The 20080-nt window shown below is 39.2% G+C and overlaps 3 protein-coding genes across 9 annotated transcripts in view; 1 reads left to right on the top strand and 2 right to left on the bottom strand.

Annotated features, from left to right (window-relative positions):
• Positions 1–3741, bottom strand: part of GPSM2 (G protein signaling modulator 2) — a 31457-nt gene extending 27716 nt beyond the window's left edge. The window contains exon 1 of one of the 2 annotated variants that reach the window (XM_064455650.1): positions 3520–3741. The gene's annotated coding sequence lies outside the window, so the exon portion shown is untranslated. The remainder of the gene's footprint in view (positions 1–3519) is intronic. The other variant, XM_064455649.1, reaches the window with a different exon arrangement.
• Positions 3742–4645: 904 nt separating this feature from the next.
• The window catches only part of STXBP3 (syntaxin binding protein 3), a 41963-nt gene continuing 26528 nt past the window's right edge, over positions 4646–20080 (bottom strand). The window contains exons 20-22 of the mRNA XM_064455642.1: positions 19954–20074; positions 12209–12360; positions 4646–11587 (exon numbers count right to left, since the gene is read on the bottom strand). The gene's annotated coding sequence lies outside the window, so the exon portion shown is untranslated. The remainder of the gene's footprint in view (positions 11588–12208; positions 12361–19953; positions 20075–20080) is intronic.
• Positions 4786–20080, top strand: part of AKNAD1 (AKNA domain containing 1) — a 29734-nt gene continuing 14439 nt past the window's right edge. Inside the window, exons 1-16 of one of the 6 annotated variants that reach the window (XM_064455637.1) lie at positions 4786–5871; positions 6997–7126; positions 7329–7393; positions 7505–7564; positions 8041–8174; positions 8526–8661; positions 9306–9466; positions 9968–10061; positions 10667–10770; positions 12127–12212; positions 12347–12469; positions 13731–13853; positions 13943–14053; positions 14949–15030; positions 15843–15987; positions 17142–17896. In XM_064455637.1, the coding sequence (XP_064311707.1) occupies positions 4786–5871; positions 6997–7126; positions 7329–7393; positions 7505–7564; positions 8041–8174; positions 8526–8661; positions 9306–9466; positions 9968–10061; positions 10667–10770; positions 12127–12212; positions 12347–12469; positions 13731–13853; positions 13943–14053; positions 14949–15030; positions 15843–15987; positions 17142–17261 (2760 nt within the window). In that variant the 3' untranslated portion in view covers positions 17262–17896. Of the gene's footprint in view, positions 5872–6996; positions 7127–7241; positions 7394–7504; positions 7565–8040; positions 8175–8525; positions 8662–9305; positions 9467–9967; positions 10062–10666; positions 10771–12126; positions 12213–12346; positions 12470–13730; positions 13854–13942; positions 14054–14948; positions 15031–15842; positions 15988–17141; positions 17897–20080 lie in introns of those variants that run through there. The other 5 variants (XM_064455636.1, XM_064455638.1, XM_064455639.1 and 2 more) reach the window with 5 other exon arrangements.

Raw genomic sequence — 20080 nt, 5'->3', positions numbered from 1 at the left:
GTAGCTGCTATTTCAAATTTCCTATTTCACACTGTGATGCTCATTCAGAGATTAAGCAGGCATTCAGCACAAAGAACTCATTACCACTCCAGCAAGTTTTTATTCTGCAAGGAGCAGATGTATGTGTCATAGAACCCGATTACACAACCGAAATGATCCATGATAGTTTAAGGCCAGCAGCAGCGCATCACCTGTGCCTCAATTCCCAGGTATTAATGGCAAGCTTAACTATAAGTCTTCTCTATTTGAGACTACAGCTGAGTGACATACAACTACGACCTATAAAAACTGTGAAAATGCAGGATGAGCACATACTACACCGCATGTTGGGTTTTTTTATTGCTTGCTTCCTAAAGACACAGGTACAGTTTATTTAAAGCACGTCACCTATGTAGATTTAAGGAAAACGGTATTTGCTGAGATGCCAAGTTGTAAACTCCCTTGCGTATTTATTCTAACATTTGGGATGCAGGTGCAAATCTATTTAAAAAGATAGTCAATGCATCATTTTTTCAGTCTGTATGATGAATATTGAACTGGATTCTATCTTGCCCCATTGCCCACAGATAATTTATACACGTTATCACACAAATACAATTGGTATCAATAGTGTATCCTGTCCTCTAACAAACCAATGACTGGTAGGTAAGCTACAGGCTCTGAAGCATTGCATGCAAGGAACAAAATTCCTAACAGTGTACCAAGCACGATGATGATAGAAAAAAAAGTAGTAGTAAACAGAAACAGTAAAGAAATAAAAAGAGATTTACAGAGGCTTCTTTATTGATCACGTACAGTTTGTATTCCCTGTAACTCTGCTGCATGAAAGTTTTTCCTTCCTATTAGTCAGAAGTTTATAATACACAAAAGTTTTATTATATGAACAAGAACCATATTCTTCAAACACTGCCAAATTTGAGTCCCAAGAGGCAGGTTGACATTAATCATCTCTTCAATACTATATAAGTTTCAGACCATCTCTTACCAGTTTTTCCACTTCTGTTTCTCCTGTATTTTACATTCCTAATGTTGTGGTCTTCCACCAAATAATACTTTAGGTTTTTTATATGTTTATTTGTATAGCTGACTTGCTCTTAAACGCCTAAATAAAATTTAAGGGTTTTTTTTTTCCCTTCACTTGGTATCTCTCTTAATCTTTCAGAAAGTCATAAGATCAATACTTACTCCTTAAACATAAACAATTCCATTAAGACATTAACCTTAAAGACTACTAAAACCAAGACCATAGTTAGTCATTCCTGCCCAGATCTGGTAAACTGTAGAAAGTGAAACTGACCACACAACTGCTACAAAAACCTGTATGACAAAAAGTACAAATATCTTAGGTATCAAATTAAAAAGTGGGAAAACTACAAGAAACTAAAAATGACCCTGTCTTAAGTGAAACGGAAGAATCCAGATAAACTGTGCAGAACAAGAAAAGCTTCCCATGTGTTCAATAACTAGTTAGAGTTATAATCAGTTAAAACTATGGACAGATAACATTTATTTTTTAAAAAAACACCCATTTCTTAATAAAACTTTTCCTTCCTAATTAATGGCGAGCCAAGCTACTCTCCAAATCATGTTGCGCATGGGGACCTGAAAAACACTGGTTAGGAAACTGGTCTGCTGTCATCTGTGGACAAGAAAAGGCTGAGAATTAACATTAGAAACAGTTCTAGCCAAATAAGAATAAATGCCCACCCTGACAAGGTGTAGGAGGTAAGCCTCATTTTCAAAATTGTGGTGTTTTCCTCTGCAACATGCCAAAATAAACAAGTTTTCTTTTTGCAATGCTTTCACGCAACAGTCATACTAGAAGAGATCGGCTTGCTGACTACCAGAAATCTCTAAATACTTCAGAAAAAAAAAAAAAAATCTATTTAAGCCAAGCAACAATGAGAGCTCAAGAACAAAACAGTAAGATGTCTATCAATACCTTTTCAAAAATTACTTTGACATAATCATCAAGTTCTGAAGTAACTCTCCAGCAAGAACAGCAGGAATGTACAATGCTAAGTAATTTTAGGCTGCCTGGAAGAGTTACAAGAGCATTTCAATAACAGCATTTTAAATAAAGCAACAGACAAGACCCACATAGGTTCCTTCAAGTCCAATAACACTATTTTAAGTTTCAGGTAAGTTTTGCCTCAGCTTTATGTGGAAGTAACTGAAAGTATAATGTCTGTCCCTCTGAAGAGGGATGCATAACCACAGTTGAGAGGTCTAAGTAACCATTAGCAGAACTAGTAAGGAGGAACACTGGCCTACAAATTGGTTTAAACACACAATAAAAATATATAAGCAAAGAATTTAGGAGGACTGCATGGTGCGGATGACCTTTTTGCTGACATTTTCAGCTCTAATAAAATACCTTATTACTTAAGGTATAAAGTTTTCAGACAAAATTTTAAGGAGGGACTGGAACGTCCTAACCCATCTTTGAGATGCAAGACTCGGCGTGTTCTAAATCCTGAGATGGTTGCGCAGCTCCTCATGGCAACCCAGGTTGCACGCGCCCCGCAGCCTGCTGGCAAGAATCTACCAGGAGCCACACATTACGCTGAAAAAGCTTGTAAAGCAGAAGGAAGGCCACTACTTCAAGGTGGGGTGCAATTTGTGTCTTTGCTATCAGACCAACAAAGGGATGAAGAATTTCTGAATAACTACACCCCTCCGTTCAAAAACTGGATAAGCAAAATTAGAACGGGAGTAACTAGGCCAACAAAGGCTACAGTCTTGTGGATAAATAAGATTAGGTTTGGTATAACTGAGTTTAGATATGCCACAACATTTCTAACTCAAATTCTTGAAGAGTTGAGAGCTCGTTCCTTGTATCCTTCACTCCGCAGTATGTCTGCAGGTTCTTTTTTCCTGTTACATTAATAACCTGTTTCATTCTTTCCCTTAAAATTGTATTTACTATTTATTATCCTCACCTATCTCGTTAAGCACAACACAACTGATTACACATATCTGATCCGATGTCTGTTGGCTACCAACTCACTTGAGAGCCAAGGGCCACCTCTCACTGACATACAACCGATAGAGGCTGGTTTGATAGGCACTTCTTGCTTTTATCTCCAAAGAAGCGAAGCCGCCGACTGCCGGGAGGAGCATCGCTCGAAGTCACAACGCCGGCCCTCGGATGCAAGCATCAACTCTCCACAGCTGGCCACACCGTGAGTTTGTTCGCCAGCACATCAGGCCCTCAGAAGCAGCCGGACGATAAAGGCCGCTGCAGCCTTACGAAGCCGGGGCCGGAGGAGCCGGCGCTGCCGCCGGAGCCGCGCTCGGAGCCGCCCAACCGCAGCGCGGGAGCAGGTGTCGGCGGGCGACGGCGGGACCCGGCGGCCCCACGCGTGCCAGGCGGCCCCGCGGCTGCCTGCCGCTCCCCCGCGCCCACCGCTCCGCCCGCAGCGCGACCCCCGCCCCGGCCGCCGCCGGCTTCGCAGCGGGCGGCGAGCGACCGGGCGTCCCGGCGACCCTCCCTCCCCGCCCGGCGCCACGCCTCACCTGGGTGCCGGCGCGGCCGCGGGCTGAGGGGCCGGCGCGCCCCCGGCGCCGGAGCAGTGCCCGGAGCCACCACCGCGGCGGCGAGCGCGGCGACCGGCGCACCCACGCGCAGCCGCTCTTCGAACCCACCAATCCCCGCGCCCGCGCGTCCCGCCCTCCCCCGCAGGCGGGGCGACCAACGGCTCTCCGCCGCCAGCAGCAAGCGGTCTACGCACGCTCCGCTCCGCCCCGCCGCCGGAAGGCCGCATCATTCATACGGACCAATGGGGGGGCGGGACAGCTGCCTGAGAGGAAGAGAGGAGCGGGAAGGGAAGAGAGGGGGCGGAGCAGCGCAGCCACTACCGCACCTGCGGTGGGGCCGGGCCGCCCCTGGGGAACTGCCGCCCGCGCTCGGGTTACCGGCGCGTAAGCGGGACGTAGCGGCAGCGCCGCGCCCGAGACACAGCAGGCGCCCCAGCGGTCCCGCCACAGGGAACAACGCCCACCCGGCGGCCCAAGGGTAAGAGCTTCGTGGAAGGGGGAGTTTTAATAAAAGCAGCAGGCCTGAGGCCTCTGCAGCGTAACTGCGTTTCCCCGAGAGCACGAAACAGGACAGCTGCACCACTACAGCATCGCCTACAACTAACGGGGGGTGTAAGTTCTCTGCTTTCTGCTTACAGTGACTGCAGAGGAGATGAAATTATGTATTTAATGAAGCCGCCAAGGCTGTATATTACTTCAGTCTCCTGTTAACTCATTGCCTCTTACCTGGTGAAAGGGGGTGAGAAATAAGTTGAAAAAAGTTTGGTGACTTTTCTCTAGTGTGGAGGCTGAAGAAACACATTATGGGGGTGAGGTAAAGTAGGAGAAGGTGTATTTTATTCTGTTTTATTTCAACTGAGGTTGAATTCTGTTACCAAGTTTTTTTGTGTGCAATACTACAGAGGGATTAACAAGCAAGGACAGGTACCTGGCACCAAGCTCAACTTTCCTTTTCCCCGATGCTTTTGTCATTTGTGTCTTTTTATTTCCTCGAGTGGATAATCCAGACTTATACTAGTGTAAATATGAAAAGAAAATACCCGTATCAGGGGGTGGTTCTAAAAAAAAAAAACCAAAGGGGAAAAAAACGCAAACATACAGCAGGTACAAGACATAAGCAGGTCTTATTATCAAATGTGTTTAAAATAATTACTACTCATACATTACAGATTTTGATCCGTGCAATATTAAAAGCTCTGTCCAAAATCGGAGAAGCAATGGCATCATATTCAACGTAAACCAGATATGGAGACTATGAAAAAGTACAAACTGTCAGACTGGATGAAAACCCAAACGAATAACTCATTTTCAGATGAATCAGGCTGTATCACAGATGCAATGGATGAGGAACAAGATAACTCACCTTATGGTGGAGATGTAGGAATAACCTGTAAATACAATAATTCTTCAGATAATTTTGATTACTGTACTCGTACAAAAGATATTTCTGGCACTTTAAACTTAGCCTGTTCTGAAGATAACAAAAGCATAAAAGCAACAGCAAGATATGACACTCATCCACAGCCTGAAGAATTCTCCAGTCACTGTAGAGATCCCATAGGAACAACAAGAATTTCAGTTGAAATGCCTGGCAGTGAAGCTTCCTTTAAGGAGGAATTACCTGTTGGTAGTTTTAGCAAACCAGGTAGCAAAGAACATCTAACTAATTCAAAAATGTCTGATGTCCTTTTGCGTCATTTTTCTAAGGGAGAGTTAATAAGTACATGCCAGTTAATTGAATGTGAGACGATACCAGAGGTATCCTTTACTGAAAGTATCAATGACACTGTGAACAAACCTGAGCCTTCAGAACATGTCAAAGGCCCTTTAGCACATGAACAGTGGGCAACTAACTGTGAAGAATATCGGCTAGAAAAACATGAGGAAGTAATCACTGGTGATATAAATCAAAGTTTGCTAAATGAAAATAGATGTGTTTCAAATAAACTTATTCCTTCTACTGATAAGTGTGGGTGCAGACAAGAAAATTCACAGTTGATTAATGAGAGTGAAGATACACACATCCTTAAAAACATGAAAGAAGAGAGCACCCTGTTTAAGAAATCAGTTTTGCCTCATGCACTCAAATATGGCCAAGGTCAAGCTCACTATTGCCTTGCTGACTTCTCTAAAGTTGCTTCAGAAGTTAAAGTACCAGAAAGGAGTGACAATATTACCTCAGTTCCTACAACGGAAACAGCAAAATCCTCCCCTATTTTGCCAAGTACATCAGTGATTGAGAAGAACATTCTAGATAACAAGAGCTATTTCAATTCTGCTGAAGCAGAGAATCAAGAAGTGAGCATTCTAGAACTGTTGCAACAGCTAGAGGTAATCAAGTTGCTTTAATAAATTCTTAATACTTGGTAGAGTGGTTTACTGTAAGAAGATATTCTGTGTTCAGTAAAATCTAGCATGACTAGTTCATTCAGGCGGTCTATAGGTGTCAGTGAGTATTTTACTTTAACCAACAGTTGCTTTCACAAATAAAATTTTGTGGGACTGAATTTAGATGGAACTTTCATTACCAAATATTTACTGATGCTCTGGAGTATTATTTGTGATTATAAAGTGTTCTAGCAAATCATTAAGAATTCACTATAAATTGTTATTTCTGGTATATATGTAAATGTTAAAATTCACCAAAAATACTTTCCATTGGAAGTTTTTCTTTAAAATATGTTTTTATACTGTGCCTGTACTTATATTGCCTTTTTTCACATCTCAACACTCTTCAGCTATTTTTACTGGTGTTTATTGACAAATCAGTTCTTTTAAAAAGATGTGTTTGACAACAGTATTTCTCTTACTGTAGTAAATTTCTTCTAAAGTTTGTTAGTAATTAGAGAATCGCTTCACAATTTCACACCCTGCCCTGGAGTTCACTCACAGAGCTATACAGATGCTTAAGTCCATTCCTAGATTTATATCTCAGTAAATCATTCAAGATGTAACAAGTTTGGTAGTTTTTCCCTATTATTTCCTGGCTGCAAACAAGATGCTGATGCAGCATGCTAACACCCAGAATCATACTGACCCTGTGAGATTGAATCCTAAGGTAAACCTCTCAAAATAGATAGTTTTAAATTCATTCTTCTTTACCTCTAGGACTATGAATATTCCCAAAAACTATTTTGTCACCTTCATATTGTACTTATAATTTATACAAATTCTCCACACTTCACTACAGTGAATTAACCCCTTCTCAGCCAAAACCAGCACAGATTTTCACAACATAGTGTTGAAGTATTTAAGTATTCATACAATGACATACTAAACAGATCTCAAACTAGAAACACAGAAGATTATATGGTATTGTTATAATAAACATTTCATTAATATCCTTTTCATTAATATTAACTTATCCTATGTATTTTGAGTTATTTCTAAACCTTTTGTTTATGTCCACAAGTGTTCTATCCATTCTTTCTATAACCAAAGTTCTCATTTTAACAGATACTTCCTCCGTCAGATTTTCCAAATGCCAGCATTGCCATTTGCTCAGGAGACAGTGGGACATCCTCTGAAGTCTTTACATTACATGCTGCTATCCCGATACAATCTACATGCGGTTTGTCTAAAGCAAGTAAATAAAATTACAGTAATTATGCAAATGACTTTTTCATGTGATTTGATAGCACTTTGGGGCAGACATTTTGGGCAGAAATTCCAATTGATTGATCTTATCTTTTATTATGTAGGATTACAGTGTGGAACAACAGCAGCAGCATTACCGGCAGCTGGTACAGCAGAAGCACACTGTCTAAATCCTCCTAATTTTCTTCCAGAACTAACACTAGGAGAAAAGATGTCTCAAATACTAAGGGATCAGGCAGATCAACTGATAAAGAAAGTTAAGAGCTCTGTTTCAGTATATACTTTGCAGTAATGCTCAAATTCTATGTTCATTTGGCATATTAGTTTTTAAAAATCCCAAGTAAAAGTCTGCTGTTTTGTCTCGAAGGTGGAAGACTTCTCTAAGCATATGACCCAAGAGACATTCCTTTTACAAGATAACTATCTGGTAAATTAATTAAGTATTTTGTTATCTGAAATGCACTTTAAATGGCTGTAGACTCTCAATTTTCTGGTAAGGTACTCCATGTTTTTCTCAGACAGACATTTAAAAATACTCTTTTTCTCAATCTCAGACTGAAATTATGAGTTTAAGAGGCAAAAATGAAGGTGTTCAGTAGGTGGCTGAATTCTCAAATCTGTTGTAAGGATTACAACTCAAAACCATTAAGTTTAAGTTGCCACATAAGTTATGAATTTTAATGTGTATGGTATCAGTTCAGAAGTCATGGTTTAATTTTTTACTTGTACATAACAGAACAGCAAAGAATACTAGGTGGAGATACAAGATGCAGTCCTGTTCCAGTTCAGAGCAGTACCAAAATCACTGCAAACAGCACCTGGCTTACATAGCATAAGTAGCTATCACTATGGCTTGCTAAACCATAATGTCATTTGCTATTGAATCATTTCTTATTGATGAAGGCATTAAATCAATTGAAAGGATACCTTGATACCTTGGAAAGGAATTACTTAACAGCTAGAGAAGAGCACCGTAATTTACAGCTGCAGAACTACAAGGACAAGTCTATCAACATTGGAGTGTTTGATCCTGAAAGGTTAGAAGATAACTGTTAAGTAGTACATCAGTATATTTTCCATATTTTGAGTGTCTTACAACCATTACTTCCTTTATCCATAGAATTTTTCTGCAGTGAAAACATTAAGATCATGTTATATGTGGTAAACTAGACGTGATTTGGCCAAAACTCATCTTGCTTTATGTATCCTAGTTGTTATTAGGATATCTAACTGATAAATTCAAGTTTTTAGAAGGGGGTTGTGGGCTCCATTAATTTATTTTTTCCCCTATGGGAAGTATACTGCAATGCCCAATATGGTTATCATAGTAAGAAATAAAATAACAGTTTATACAGGTTTCGTTAACTGTGTATTGCAATTGGGTTTAGAAAGGTGGAAATGGAAATATTTAGACTTGGTATGCTGCTTGAAGACATCCAAGAACAAACTGATGACAGCAAATGGAACTTGTCTTCTTCGCTAACTTCCTGTGAATCTTCCCATTCATCATATCCTCTTTGTGAGGTAACTCAGTGATTTTTGTTATTTAAAGACTACAATTATTCTGTTTTACTGATGCAAGCCTCAAGAACCTCAGTGTGATTGTACTATTGTATGTTCTCCTCTAATAAGAGCATGACACTTTTAGATAGCATGTTACTTCAAAGAAAATTTATTAAACATTTAAAGTTCATAGTATTTCACTAATAACAGAAACCTAAGTATAAAAACAGATCTCCACTGAACATTGTTATTTCCAGCTTCAAAAGCATTTATTTCAGAATAAGAAAAATACAAGCAGCTACTTGAACTTCTGCAAAGCTGTCTTTGTTTTAGTGATTAATTCCCCAACATTTACTTGGAAGAAATATTACTTGGTTTGTCCAAGATTCATAAATTGTGGAGTTATTAGAAGACCAAACATTATTGTGGTATAGAAAATTTAGTTTACTGCTAAGTATGGTTATATTTTGTACTTATCATAAATGCACAAAAAAAATGGCCTCATATAAATAACACCAAACGCTTTCAAAGTCCATGTTTTAGAAAATATTTTTCTCTGAATCCCAAGTTAGAGACACTCAGAAAACACTGGCTGGTGGAAGTCATGTACTTGCAATGCAATGACCACATACTACATGTGTCTATGCTATGGTTACTTTGAACAGAGCTCGGTAGTTTCAAGCACTGCTGATCCTCCAGAAAGAAGAGATATTGAAACTGCATTTCTTCACAAAAACGAGGTAGAAACAAGTCAGACAACTGATGTAATTCCACAGACAAATCAATTTTCTTTAGAAGGCAACAAGTGCAATCTTTGTCTTCGCATGTAAGTGAAAACTTTGAAACAGCTAATGAAGTTTTTATAAGTTTACCTAACATTTGCTTAATATAGAAAATCGGGTTGTCTGGAATCTCTGAAAGCAATGGGAATATTTCCAGAATAGAACTTCTACAGAATTCTGTAACTACATACCCAAGGATTCCTTCCACCCTACATTCCTACCCTTTTGGGTCTTACGTACCTCCAAAACACTACCACCAGTTTCAGGAGTTAAATTATACCTCTGTATAATATCCACTGCAATCACACAAATTCAGGATGTGAATGACTAGTCAAAGTACAGTGCCAGTAAAAAGTTATTAGTCAATATTTGTATGGTATTTTTAATTAAACAAGAAAAGGGAGGGATGCAGGCATTTACATAATTAGCCACCAAAACTTTGTGAAACAATTCTAGATATCATCTCTGCCCTCCTGGGGAGTATTTCGTAGGTGTTAATCATCTCAATGAGATTAAAAAAAATTGTTTCCCTTTAACCAATTAAGGTTACAAAAGAGAGCTGAATCAACTTCTAGAAGAGCAACAGAGCCTCTGGGAAAAGGTGGTCTGCTAGCAAACAAGCATTCTTCCAATGTAATGGTATGAGATATGTTTCCATACTCTTTTTTTTTTTTAAACTTAGATTATCCTACTCAGCTTTGAGAACACAACGTTTTTCTCTTCAGTTTTTACACAGCATGATGGCTCAGCTTTTGAGAAGCTACAGCATGTATCATCACGTTGTTGAATTGGTTTCCAAAGGAGAAGGGAAGACTCAAACATTTTTCAAGTTTGGTAGTTTGCTTCTCTCAGGAAAGACTTAACTGTCTTTACCAGCCAGCCTTTATTATCTGTTCAGAGAGCAAAAACCTACAAGAAATTACTTGCTTGCAAAAATACTTGATTTTAAGGCATTGAGAGAAATTAATTAACGTGCTAATCCTTCTTAAAGCAACATAAAAACCTGTCTTGAATTCCGGCTTCACAGCTGAATATCTGTTCTTATTTTATCCAGCCTGCTCCACAGTTACAATTGTAAATAGGTAAATCAAATTGTAGAGTTGATGGCAACTAAAGGCAATATAGAAGTGATATGTAAATTATGCCACTGTTTACACTATCCTGTTTGCTGTGTAGTACAGTTAAAGATACACAGTAACATAAACAATCATATATAAATTCCTTTTGCCTTCTGGGTACAACAGAGATTCCTTTTTCCTGAGGAAAAATATGCTGCTGAAGGCCTTTCATCCCACAGCCAGGGTACATTAAGTCCAAAATTTAATGCTGATGAAGAAAGTATGAAAGGGTAAGTGTATTACATATTTTGGCTGCTCATAGACGTGGTTTTCTACACCCAAGTGAACAGGTACATGCATGTACACTGATATGCTTCTATACTGGACTCTGCATGAAACACTGAATAATGTCTTTAATACATGAGAGGATGATCTGTTTTCAAATTTATCACCAGTTAATCACATAAGGTATGCGATATACCAGACCATGGGAGAAATGGCAAAACTCCCATCAGTTTTATTAGAGAGAGGATTATATTCATATTACAAAGTAGGCCACCTCATTGGACCAGTATAAGGTTTACGGTGCTTAAATGGCACAGAGTTATTTTAATAGCGCATTAACAGAAGAGGTTTTGTCTTTGTTCTCTATTCAGCAATGCATGTCAGCATCCCAAATTGGGATGACTGCAAAGTGTTCAGCAATGAAAAAATATTTAGAATGATCACTGTCATGACCTAATCTGGTAGGCCTGGAAGGACAGCATAGCGATACATCTGCATATATTTCAACTGTAAGGGTCTATCTGTAAAGTTTCATTTACAGAAATGTCAGCATCATAAAATAATCCTATGTGAGATATCTTGGAGTTTGAAATTTTGGCAAATTAAATCTCCATCCAAAGCTAGATCTTATAGGACATGCAGTATAGAACACATTAATATTCATCTAAATATACTCTCATTATTTTAGAGTAGATATTAACATCTGTCTAGTAAAACTCACCTAGCTTCCATTTTTTTCCTCTGTCATTTAAAGAGTCTTCTGATCATCATTTTCATGAATGGGTGGAACATTTTCCAAAAGAATTTGATGACACTGTATGCCTTAAGTTGAAAATACATATGTCAAACACCACAAACAAGGAACTCCGTTCTTGTTCTGTCAGAAGGTGCATCTCAAATATTCCTCTAATTATCTAAAGGCAGTAAAATTAAAACTTTAATAGCCCAAAGTTACTAAGTCACTAAGAAACCATATCATCCCTACCATTGATAATATTTTGACGCTATATATGTGAACACATATATAAATACACAGGATTTCATACTCCTTCGCTATTTCAAGAAATTATTATCAAGACCTCTACTTTTAAGCGTTTTTAACAGCTCTGGTAAGCCAGGGTCCTTTTGTCAAAATATGTCCTTTAACTAAAGGGGTCATTATTTTGCAATTGGTTAATTTTTAATTTAAGCTTCCACTTACCACCTTTTCAGATAATTGATACAGGTAGAGTTCTTTCTATGAGTAAATCAGATTTCTGCTCAACTAAGTAGTAGTCAAACGTTAATAATATATGTTCGTAAGGCTTGTCATAAAAGTGTTAAGATACAATTAAAGTATCATTCTCTTTTCATGCTCAAAGAAATACAAACATCCAGGAGAGGAAAACTGGAACACGTTCACTCTTCATTCAGAAAAAACCAACTGATTTATCAGATACCAACCTGAGTAAGTAGTGATGTCATACAAAAGTGAGAACTGTGCTTATAACCGCTATTGAATCTTGTTAAAAAATGCATCTCAGCAGCACATCTCGGCAGCATGAAGATTGTTCTGTAGTTTTAACAGATGTTACTGCTTAGCACAGCACAAGACACTAAGAATAAAACAGAGACCAAAGAGGACACCAAGTAAAATTCACTTTGGACATCTCAGGGACAGACCAAGAGGCAACAGACAAGCTGCAACAGAATTTCCAGATAGATGTGAGCAAAAGAGTTTTAAGTTTGGGTCTAGTCAAACATTGAAATGATTTTCCCTAGAGAGGCTGTGGCATCTCCATCATAAGCGATATTCCAAACTCAGCTGGACAGGGTCCTAAGCAACTTCATCTAAGCTGGTCCTGCTTTGAGAGGGGATTGGGCCAGACAATCTCCAGAAGTCCTACCCAGCCTGAATTAGTCTGTAATTCTAATTCACCTTTTTAGATAAGTTTCCAAATACTAGTACTACGAACATTTTCAAAAGCATAACACTGGTGTGCATAAAATGTTTAGATTTTGCTTTTTCTCCTTATCATGTGCGTTTATATCATATCCTAGCAGGAGATTCCAAACTTGGTAACTGAAACATCTCATATCAGTAACTTCCACTTTTAGTTTTTGGATTCAACTTTCTTATTCTGCATGAAAACCAAAGGAAAACAGTTTTCCTAAATCTTTGATCCATTCAGGGTTGACACAGACTGGAAATATTCTCCTTCCTTAGTCCAGCTCCTAATAATATTATTTCACTGAATCCAAACTAGAGCCCACACAGGCTACCGTGAGCTAGTTAAGTCAGCTGTCAAGTCACCCAAGACTGCATCTTGGAGGCTCACTAGCAATCTGTTGGCATTTGTTTCCCTTAAGGCATCCTAATTTTATCTTTCCACCGCACAATACTTTGAAGCTGTTAGTATGCAACAACTAAAGGAGAATAGCATGAGCTTTCCTAAATTCAGTTTTACATCTGAATATGTAGGTTATTCTTACCTTTGGTCTATCTTTTAATCTTTGGCTTCTCTCTGATATCCTTTCACTTTAGTATAATACACTGGGGCCATTATTGTAAGTACTGTTTTGTGCAACGGCTAAAGCAGCACCATACTAGATCATCCCAAATTCTCGTCACATTCCTCTTTGGCTGCACTGCTTTTGTAACACTTCAACTTGTAGGAATTTTAACCCTCAAAACAATAACGTGAGGACAGGGAGATGGAAAGCTTTTTTTTCCTAACAGTCTGGGACTGAAAACAACAACCACCAAAAAAAATAAAAATCAACGTCTGAGGCTTCCAGACCGGGCTGAATCTTTAAAGTTCAATCCCTACCTGTAACATGGAGGAAAAGTACTTTCAAATCGCAGCAGCGTCAATGGCAGTGAAGGGCTCAGAAATTACGGTTCTGAAAGCTAAATAATTATCTCGGTACACAGGCCAAAATTTCTAATATTTCAGGCCTTTTTAATGTATTTTTGGGATTTTAGGCAGCAATTCAGAAGACATCTCAGCCTATGATTCTTACAACAATTCACAAAGTGAGGAACCTGTGAACTGTGAGACTGAAAGGTATAAAACATTCAATACAAGATTATGTGGAGAGAGAAAAGGTATAACAATTGCAAAAATATTAAAATCTACACAAAAATATTCTTGTTTATAGTCCTTATTTTTCTGAACAACATGTCTTTGTTTTCAGGACTTAGCTGCAGATACCCTAGAGAAAGCAGAGGTCAATTTAAAGTCAGAAATTACAAAGACTCTGTTCAGCCTTGTGCCCTCTACAGAAATAAAAGTTCTGGTTCACCCTGTAAGTATATGTGTTACTGAAATAATTACCAATCACAAGCTAGATTTTATGGGGCAGAAAGCCACACTGCACATATATCAGGCCAAATTTAATATAGTATAAGCAACCAGTAACACTGTAGCTCAACAGTGGATGTGTAATGATTATGTAGAGCAAGTTCAGCAAATCCAGCTTTTATACACCTAGCTAAGTTTAATCCCCACGCACAAGAGCTTTACCCTTCTCTGGTTCTTTACGAGAGGAGTCCCTTCCATATTTCATTAGTGACAGTAATACCTCTACTTGCAGTGCCACATGGAAGAACATTAAAATTGGGCATTACTGTGCCAACTTTTTCAGTGCTAGCTGTTACCTAATGTAGTGTCAACAAGTGCTAAAGAAAATTTCAGCACTACACTCAGAATTGCATGACATGCAACAAAGGCAAGGAAAGCGTAATTTAAAAAAAAGAAAGTTGAACATCTAGCCTTTGAAGTCACTCATCTCAGACTCCTGTCTATACTGTAGGAAGAAATTGCATGCAGAAAAATATAAATTTTCAACAGTGGAAAGAAAGTAATAGGTTAGCTACTTCTCTGTATAAATACTGTAAAAGTATAAAAGTAGTACTAATGTAATAATTAGGATTGTGAGAGTCTGATTATTCTACACTTCCCCCTGGAGTCTTTCACTGTATGAAAAGGAAAATAAATCCGCATACCATTTGTCACAGAATTAAATTCAACAGGAAACCCAAAAGGGTTAATCTGTCCTCATTTACAAAAAATCTTAAACACATTCAGGTTTTATTCAGCAGTGATATTTACTTTTTTAATTTATGCTGTATAGAGACAAGTGTTATAGAAAGATTACTTTTTTTTGCCTTTTGTTCTAAACATGCCTTCAACAACTCCAGCTTATTCAAAGAAGAGAATCTCCACTCAAAAGTCTCACAAAAATAAAGAGCCACGTGAACTTGTAAATAGACTTTCTGAAAGGTAAGCTGTAACAGTAAGTAGTACAACAGAAAATGCCATTGTTGAAGATTCAGCATGTTAAGAACTCACCAGGACCATACGCAGGAAGAACATTTTATCTTTTGCAGTGCATGCTGTATATTTGAATTTTATTCAATAATGAGATTACCCCAAGAGCAAGTGTAAATCATTCTTAGAGTAGTTCTTCAACCTTTCTAATTTAATGAAGAGTCAACATCTGACTTCTTTATCTGACAGTTAGTAAAAAAAAAAAAAAAATCTCACTTTATTAAGAGGATGTTCCCATTCACAGATTCAAAAGCAGGTCTGTATTATTTAAGATGCAATTCTGTTTGCTACCAGCTATTTCTTTATAATTAACAGTCCCACTTTAAACTGTTGTTAACATGAAATTCACTCGGAGTCTGATGTAAAATGGATTCTGAACTATAGCACAGACTAGCCTGAAACTCAGACAGGTTTTGTTACTATAGTTTTTGACAGCCTTACTCAATAGCAGTAATTGCCTGGAAGTAGAGCAGCTGCGCTTGAGAAACAATGACATAAACCACTCTGTGAGAGAAGGTAATAGCATCACATTCTTGGTGCTGTAATGAGAGTTTTCCTGACTCTCCATCCTGGAATGTTGTCTGTCTTACTGCAGTACAGATATAACACAAATTATGACAGACCGTGTTTTACATTAAATGAAAAATTCTCACTGTAAAATTAACTTGCAACTGAGTATGCTATCAAGGTGTATATATTTAATTCCTAGTTTATAAGTTCTTCTGCTTACTAAATTGTTTGTATTTTATTCTATATATCTTTAGGCAAAACTCTGAGGCTGCCAAAACCTGCTATTCAAGCACGTATGATAAAATTATCCTTTCACATCAATACTTACCCAGCAAGAAGCCTGCCCGAAGCAAATCTGCAATCATCAGAAACAGAAATGCCAGTGATTCCAATGTAAATGTAAGACTTTCTAGAGTGAAAAATTAAAAGCCACACAACTCTCTCGGGAAGAGTACATCTCCACATCATGGCACTGTTGAACATCCCCATTCTTAGCAAGTTGATTTTTACAATCTAAGCATGCCTAGTCCATGTGCATTGAGCCCTGCATTGCAGCCAGGCAAGGGAGGGGATTATCCTGCTCATTAAGGGTATAAAGCTACTGGAGAGTGTCCAGAGGAGGCCACAGAGCTAGGGAAGGGTTTAAAGGGGAAGCCGTAGAGGAGCAGCTGAAGTCCCTTCATTTGTTCAGCCTGGAGCAGAGGAGGCCAAGGGCAGCCCTCGTGGCGCTCTGCAGCTCCCTCCCGAGGGCAGGAGGAGGGGCAGGGCTGGTCTCTGCTCTCTGGTGACCAACGCCAGGCCCCGAGGGAACGGCAGGGAGATGTGCCAGGGGAGGGTTAGGCTGGGCATTAGGAGAAGGTCCTGCCCCCAGAGGGTGGTAGAGCCCTGGAACAGGCTTCCCCAGGGAGGCATCACGGCACCAGCCTGGCGATATTCAAGAAGCACTTGGACAAGGCCCTCAGAGACAGGGTGTGATTTTGGGGTGTGCTGTGCAGGGACAGGAGTTGGACTCAGTGATCCTTGTGGGTTCCTTCCAGCTCAGGGCATTCTGTGATTCTATGATTTGAGGATAAGACAGGAGGGAGTTTAAAAAAGTATTTTAGCTTATCTAGTAGTGTATTTCTTCATGAGTTTGTTACAGACTTTTTATGCAACTTAGTCTCTGTTTAAATGGTGAAAAGGACAGAAAGGGAGTACTGGATCTTACCCCTGGAATTATGTTTCATATACTGAAACAAAGACTGTCTCCCTAGCCCTACAAACTACTATCAAAACCAAAAGAAAACCTCAATATAACAAAACATGCACCACACTGAGGCTGCTGCTTTAGGAAGGTGTAAATATCCCTCAGTTCAAAGGATTACACAAATAAGTAACAGGTACTTCCAACCTGAATCCTGGAGCAGTCTATCACATGACTCAGATTTTTTACTTTTCAACATGTATTCAGTGTGAAAATACTACATAGAACCTTAAAAACAATTTCTATTCTATACCTATGTAAATATTTGCCTTCATTATTAACAAGGCTGTATTATTATTATTCCCATCAGATTTTAAGTTTTACTCTGGATCATGCCATACAGACAGCGAACAGTTTGAAGAAAGCTACAGAGCGAATGGTACGAGCAGTTTCAGAAGATCTAGCTAAAGTTAAAAGAAAACAGCTTTAAATATCCAGCTTTAAATGCTATATTGTGTTGCTGGTTGATACTAAAGTGTCAGTATCTCTGCAAATACAAGAAGTTAAATACAAAGATGAGAAAGTCAGCTAGCTGACTTTGCCAGCTGTTCTGTAACTATCAGTACTAAACTAAACCAGAGCATATTGGTATTCCACATGTTTACACTCAGTCTCAGAACTAGAAAACTAATTTCTAATTCTACTGAAAGTCTTTAGTATGTTGGCTAACCCCTGCTACCATGTACAGCTACATTCTCTAAGCATTCACTTGAAAGCACTTAATAAAAATAGGCTTAAATAAGCAAGGTTAACTTCCTGACTTTTGATTTCTCCCCACCCCCAAACAGAAGAATAAATCTCAGTCATTACTACATATATTTTCTTCCCACACCTTAACAGCAGCTCTTTAAGGACATCAAAGGGAAACAGCCTCCGTACCCGAGACATCTATAAGCATCATCCTAACATACCAAGTCATAGTTAATAGATGTAATTACTTTGTTTTCAGAGTGCCCTGCATTGAGAGTTGTTTGTTTTTAAGATACTTCCTTGCATGTCTCAGTAACTGAGTAATACCATTTGTTGTCTACTTATTCCTTACAATTAAATTGTCCGTTTATTCAGTGTGGTGTCCTTACCTTGGCAGATTTATCTGGCTTTGAAATTTTAGCTGATTTTAAGTAGGTTGGAAAATTTTAAAATGCTGTAGAAATACAGTGGGCCAAGAAAAGTAATTATTTTTTTCTTTCTGAAATCCATTTAACTGCAGTGATTAAAAGCAAGCAGACAGTTAACAGCCTTGTATTATTCCAAAGCATACAGGGACTGATGGAAATCATCACTTCAAGTGAGAAGTGACAGTGCATTGCTTAAAAAGGACAGGCAATTTTCAGGCAAACCCGAGTATTTCCATCAGATGACGGACACAGAGGTAATCCAGACTCTTCACACAAGCAGTGATAGCTAAACTTGCTGCTGTGTACCACTGATTTACTAGCCTGAGTCAATGACTGTGAAGTGCGGAAGAAGCCCTGAAAAAAGCCAACAATACCATTAACCTTTCTTTGCTCCCTTAAGCTCTTACTGTATATCCTTATAACTCAATTTGCCTCTGCCTATTATACATGGTTTTGCTTTATTTAGCTTAAGAGAACAGCACAGAAAACTCCACAATCTCTCTGGGCAGCCTGTGATAGTGAAAGGCTCACTCCCCTGTGCTAGATTCATGTTTGGAATGTTCCTGTTGTTACTTTGCAAGTGAACTTAGTAGTTGAAGTAATTGCTGTAGGCTTCCTAGATCCAACAAAAACTATCAATCTCTTCCACAGAAATCTCTTTATACCACTAGAACAGCTAAACCTTTTGTTTATCCTGGGTCACTGTCTGAACCTGCTGTCCTGGGCCTGGTAGCAAATGCCTAAGAAAAAATATATTTAAGACGACAAGCACATAGTAACATTTCCTCAAAACATTCTATGGCAAACCAAAAGCTCAGTCCTTCCAAATCAGCAGTAATACCTTTAATAGCCCTATAAAGATTTTTCTCTCATGTACATCAAGGATTTTCCCCAATATAACAATTCAAAGCATGTCATTATGAAATGTAGATGAAAAGGTGGACATAAGCCAACAACATGCACTTGCAGCCCAGAAGGCCAGCTGTCCCCTGGGCTGCATCCCCAGCAGTGTGGGCAGCAGGGCGAGGGAGGGGATCCTGCCCCTCTGCTCTGCGCTGGGAAGACCCCCCTGCAGCACCGCATCCAGCTCTGGGCTCCTCAGCACAGGACAGATATGGGGCTGTTGGAGCGGGGCCAGAGGGGGCACAGAAATGCTCCAAGGGCTGGAGCCCCTCTGCTGCGAGGCCAGGCTGGGAGAGCTGGGGTTGTTCAGCTGGAGAAGAGGAGGCTGTGGAGAGACCTTATTGCAGCCTTCCAGTGCTTAAAGGGGGACTAGAGGAAGGATGGGGGCGACCTCTTTCGCAAGGCCTGCTGCGATAGGACAAGGGGTGATGGTTTTAAACTGAAGGAGGGGAGATTTAGACCAGATAGAAGGGAAAAAAAATTTTACAGTGAGGGTGGTGAGACAATAGCCCACATTGCCCAGAGAGGTGGTCGATGCCTCCATCCCTGGAAACACTCTGAGCGACCTGACCTAGTTGGAAGATGTCCCTGCTCATGGCAGGGGAGTTGGACTGGATGGGCTCTAAAGGCCCCTTCCAACACAAACCATTCTATGAGTCTATGATTACCACATGATGTCTCATATGCTACCAGTCCTTCTGTTTTGAATTGACAACTGCAAGTTTCATGTGTTACTTCACACACTGAATAGCAAGGTAACATGTCTGTCTCTCCATCTGCACACTAACATTATTTTCTCATTGCTTCCATCACATACTCATCCATCACCTTTTTTCCCCTTCATCAGGGATCCTATTCTAGCCATTCTTGACATGGGAATTGTTCCATACCTTTCATTTTCCTCGTAGTCATCTCTCAATCTTATCCAGATTTCTAGATTCAAGCTAAGAAATAAATTGCACTTGGAAATACATATCTTTATAATCTAGGGTAATCAGACCAACACCTGCGCTTATATGAATCTGGGCCCACATATACAGGCTAGGTATCTATTTTAAGATATACGATATGAAAACAGGAACTTTCAAAATTATAATATACCTTGTACATGTACTCTAAAATATTAGGTTTTGGTGGGAGACATTTATCTTGATACAACTCTTTCCCATTCTTCATCTTGATAAAACAAATCTCAATCTAGAAAAAGGTAGCTCAGAAGACCCTTGAG

This window comes from Phalacrocorax carbo, chromosome 6 (genome assembly GCF_963921805.1).
Source record: "Phalacrocorax carbo chromosome 6, bPhaCar2.1, whole genome shotgun sequence".
Taxonomy (NCBI): Eukaryota; Metazoa; Chordata; class Aves; order Suliformes; family Phalacrocoracidae; genus Phalacrocorax; species Phalacrocorax carbo.
The sequence above is the reverse complement of the archived record's forward strand: the minus strand, read 5'-3'. Positions and strand labels throughout refer to the sequence as shown.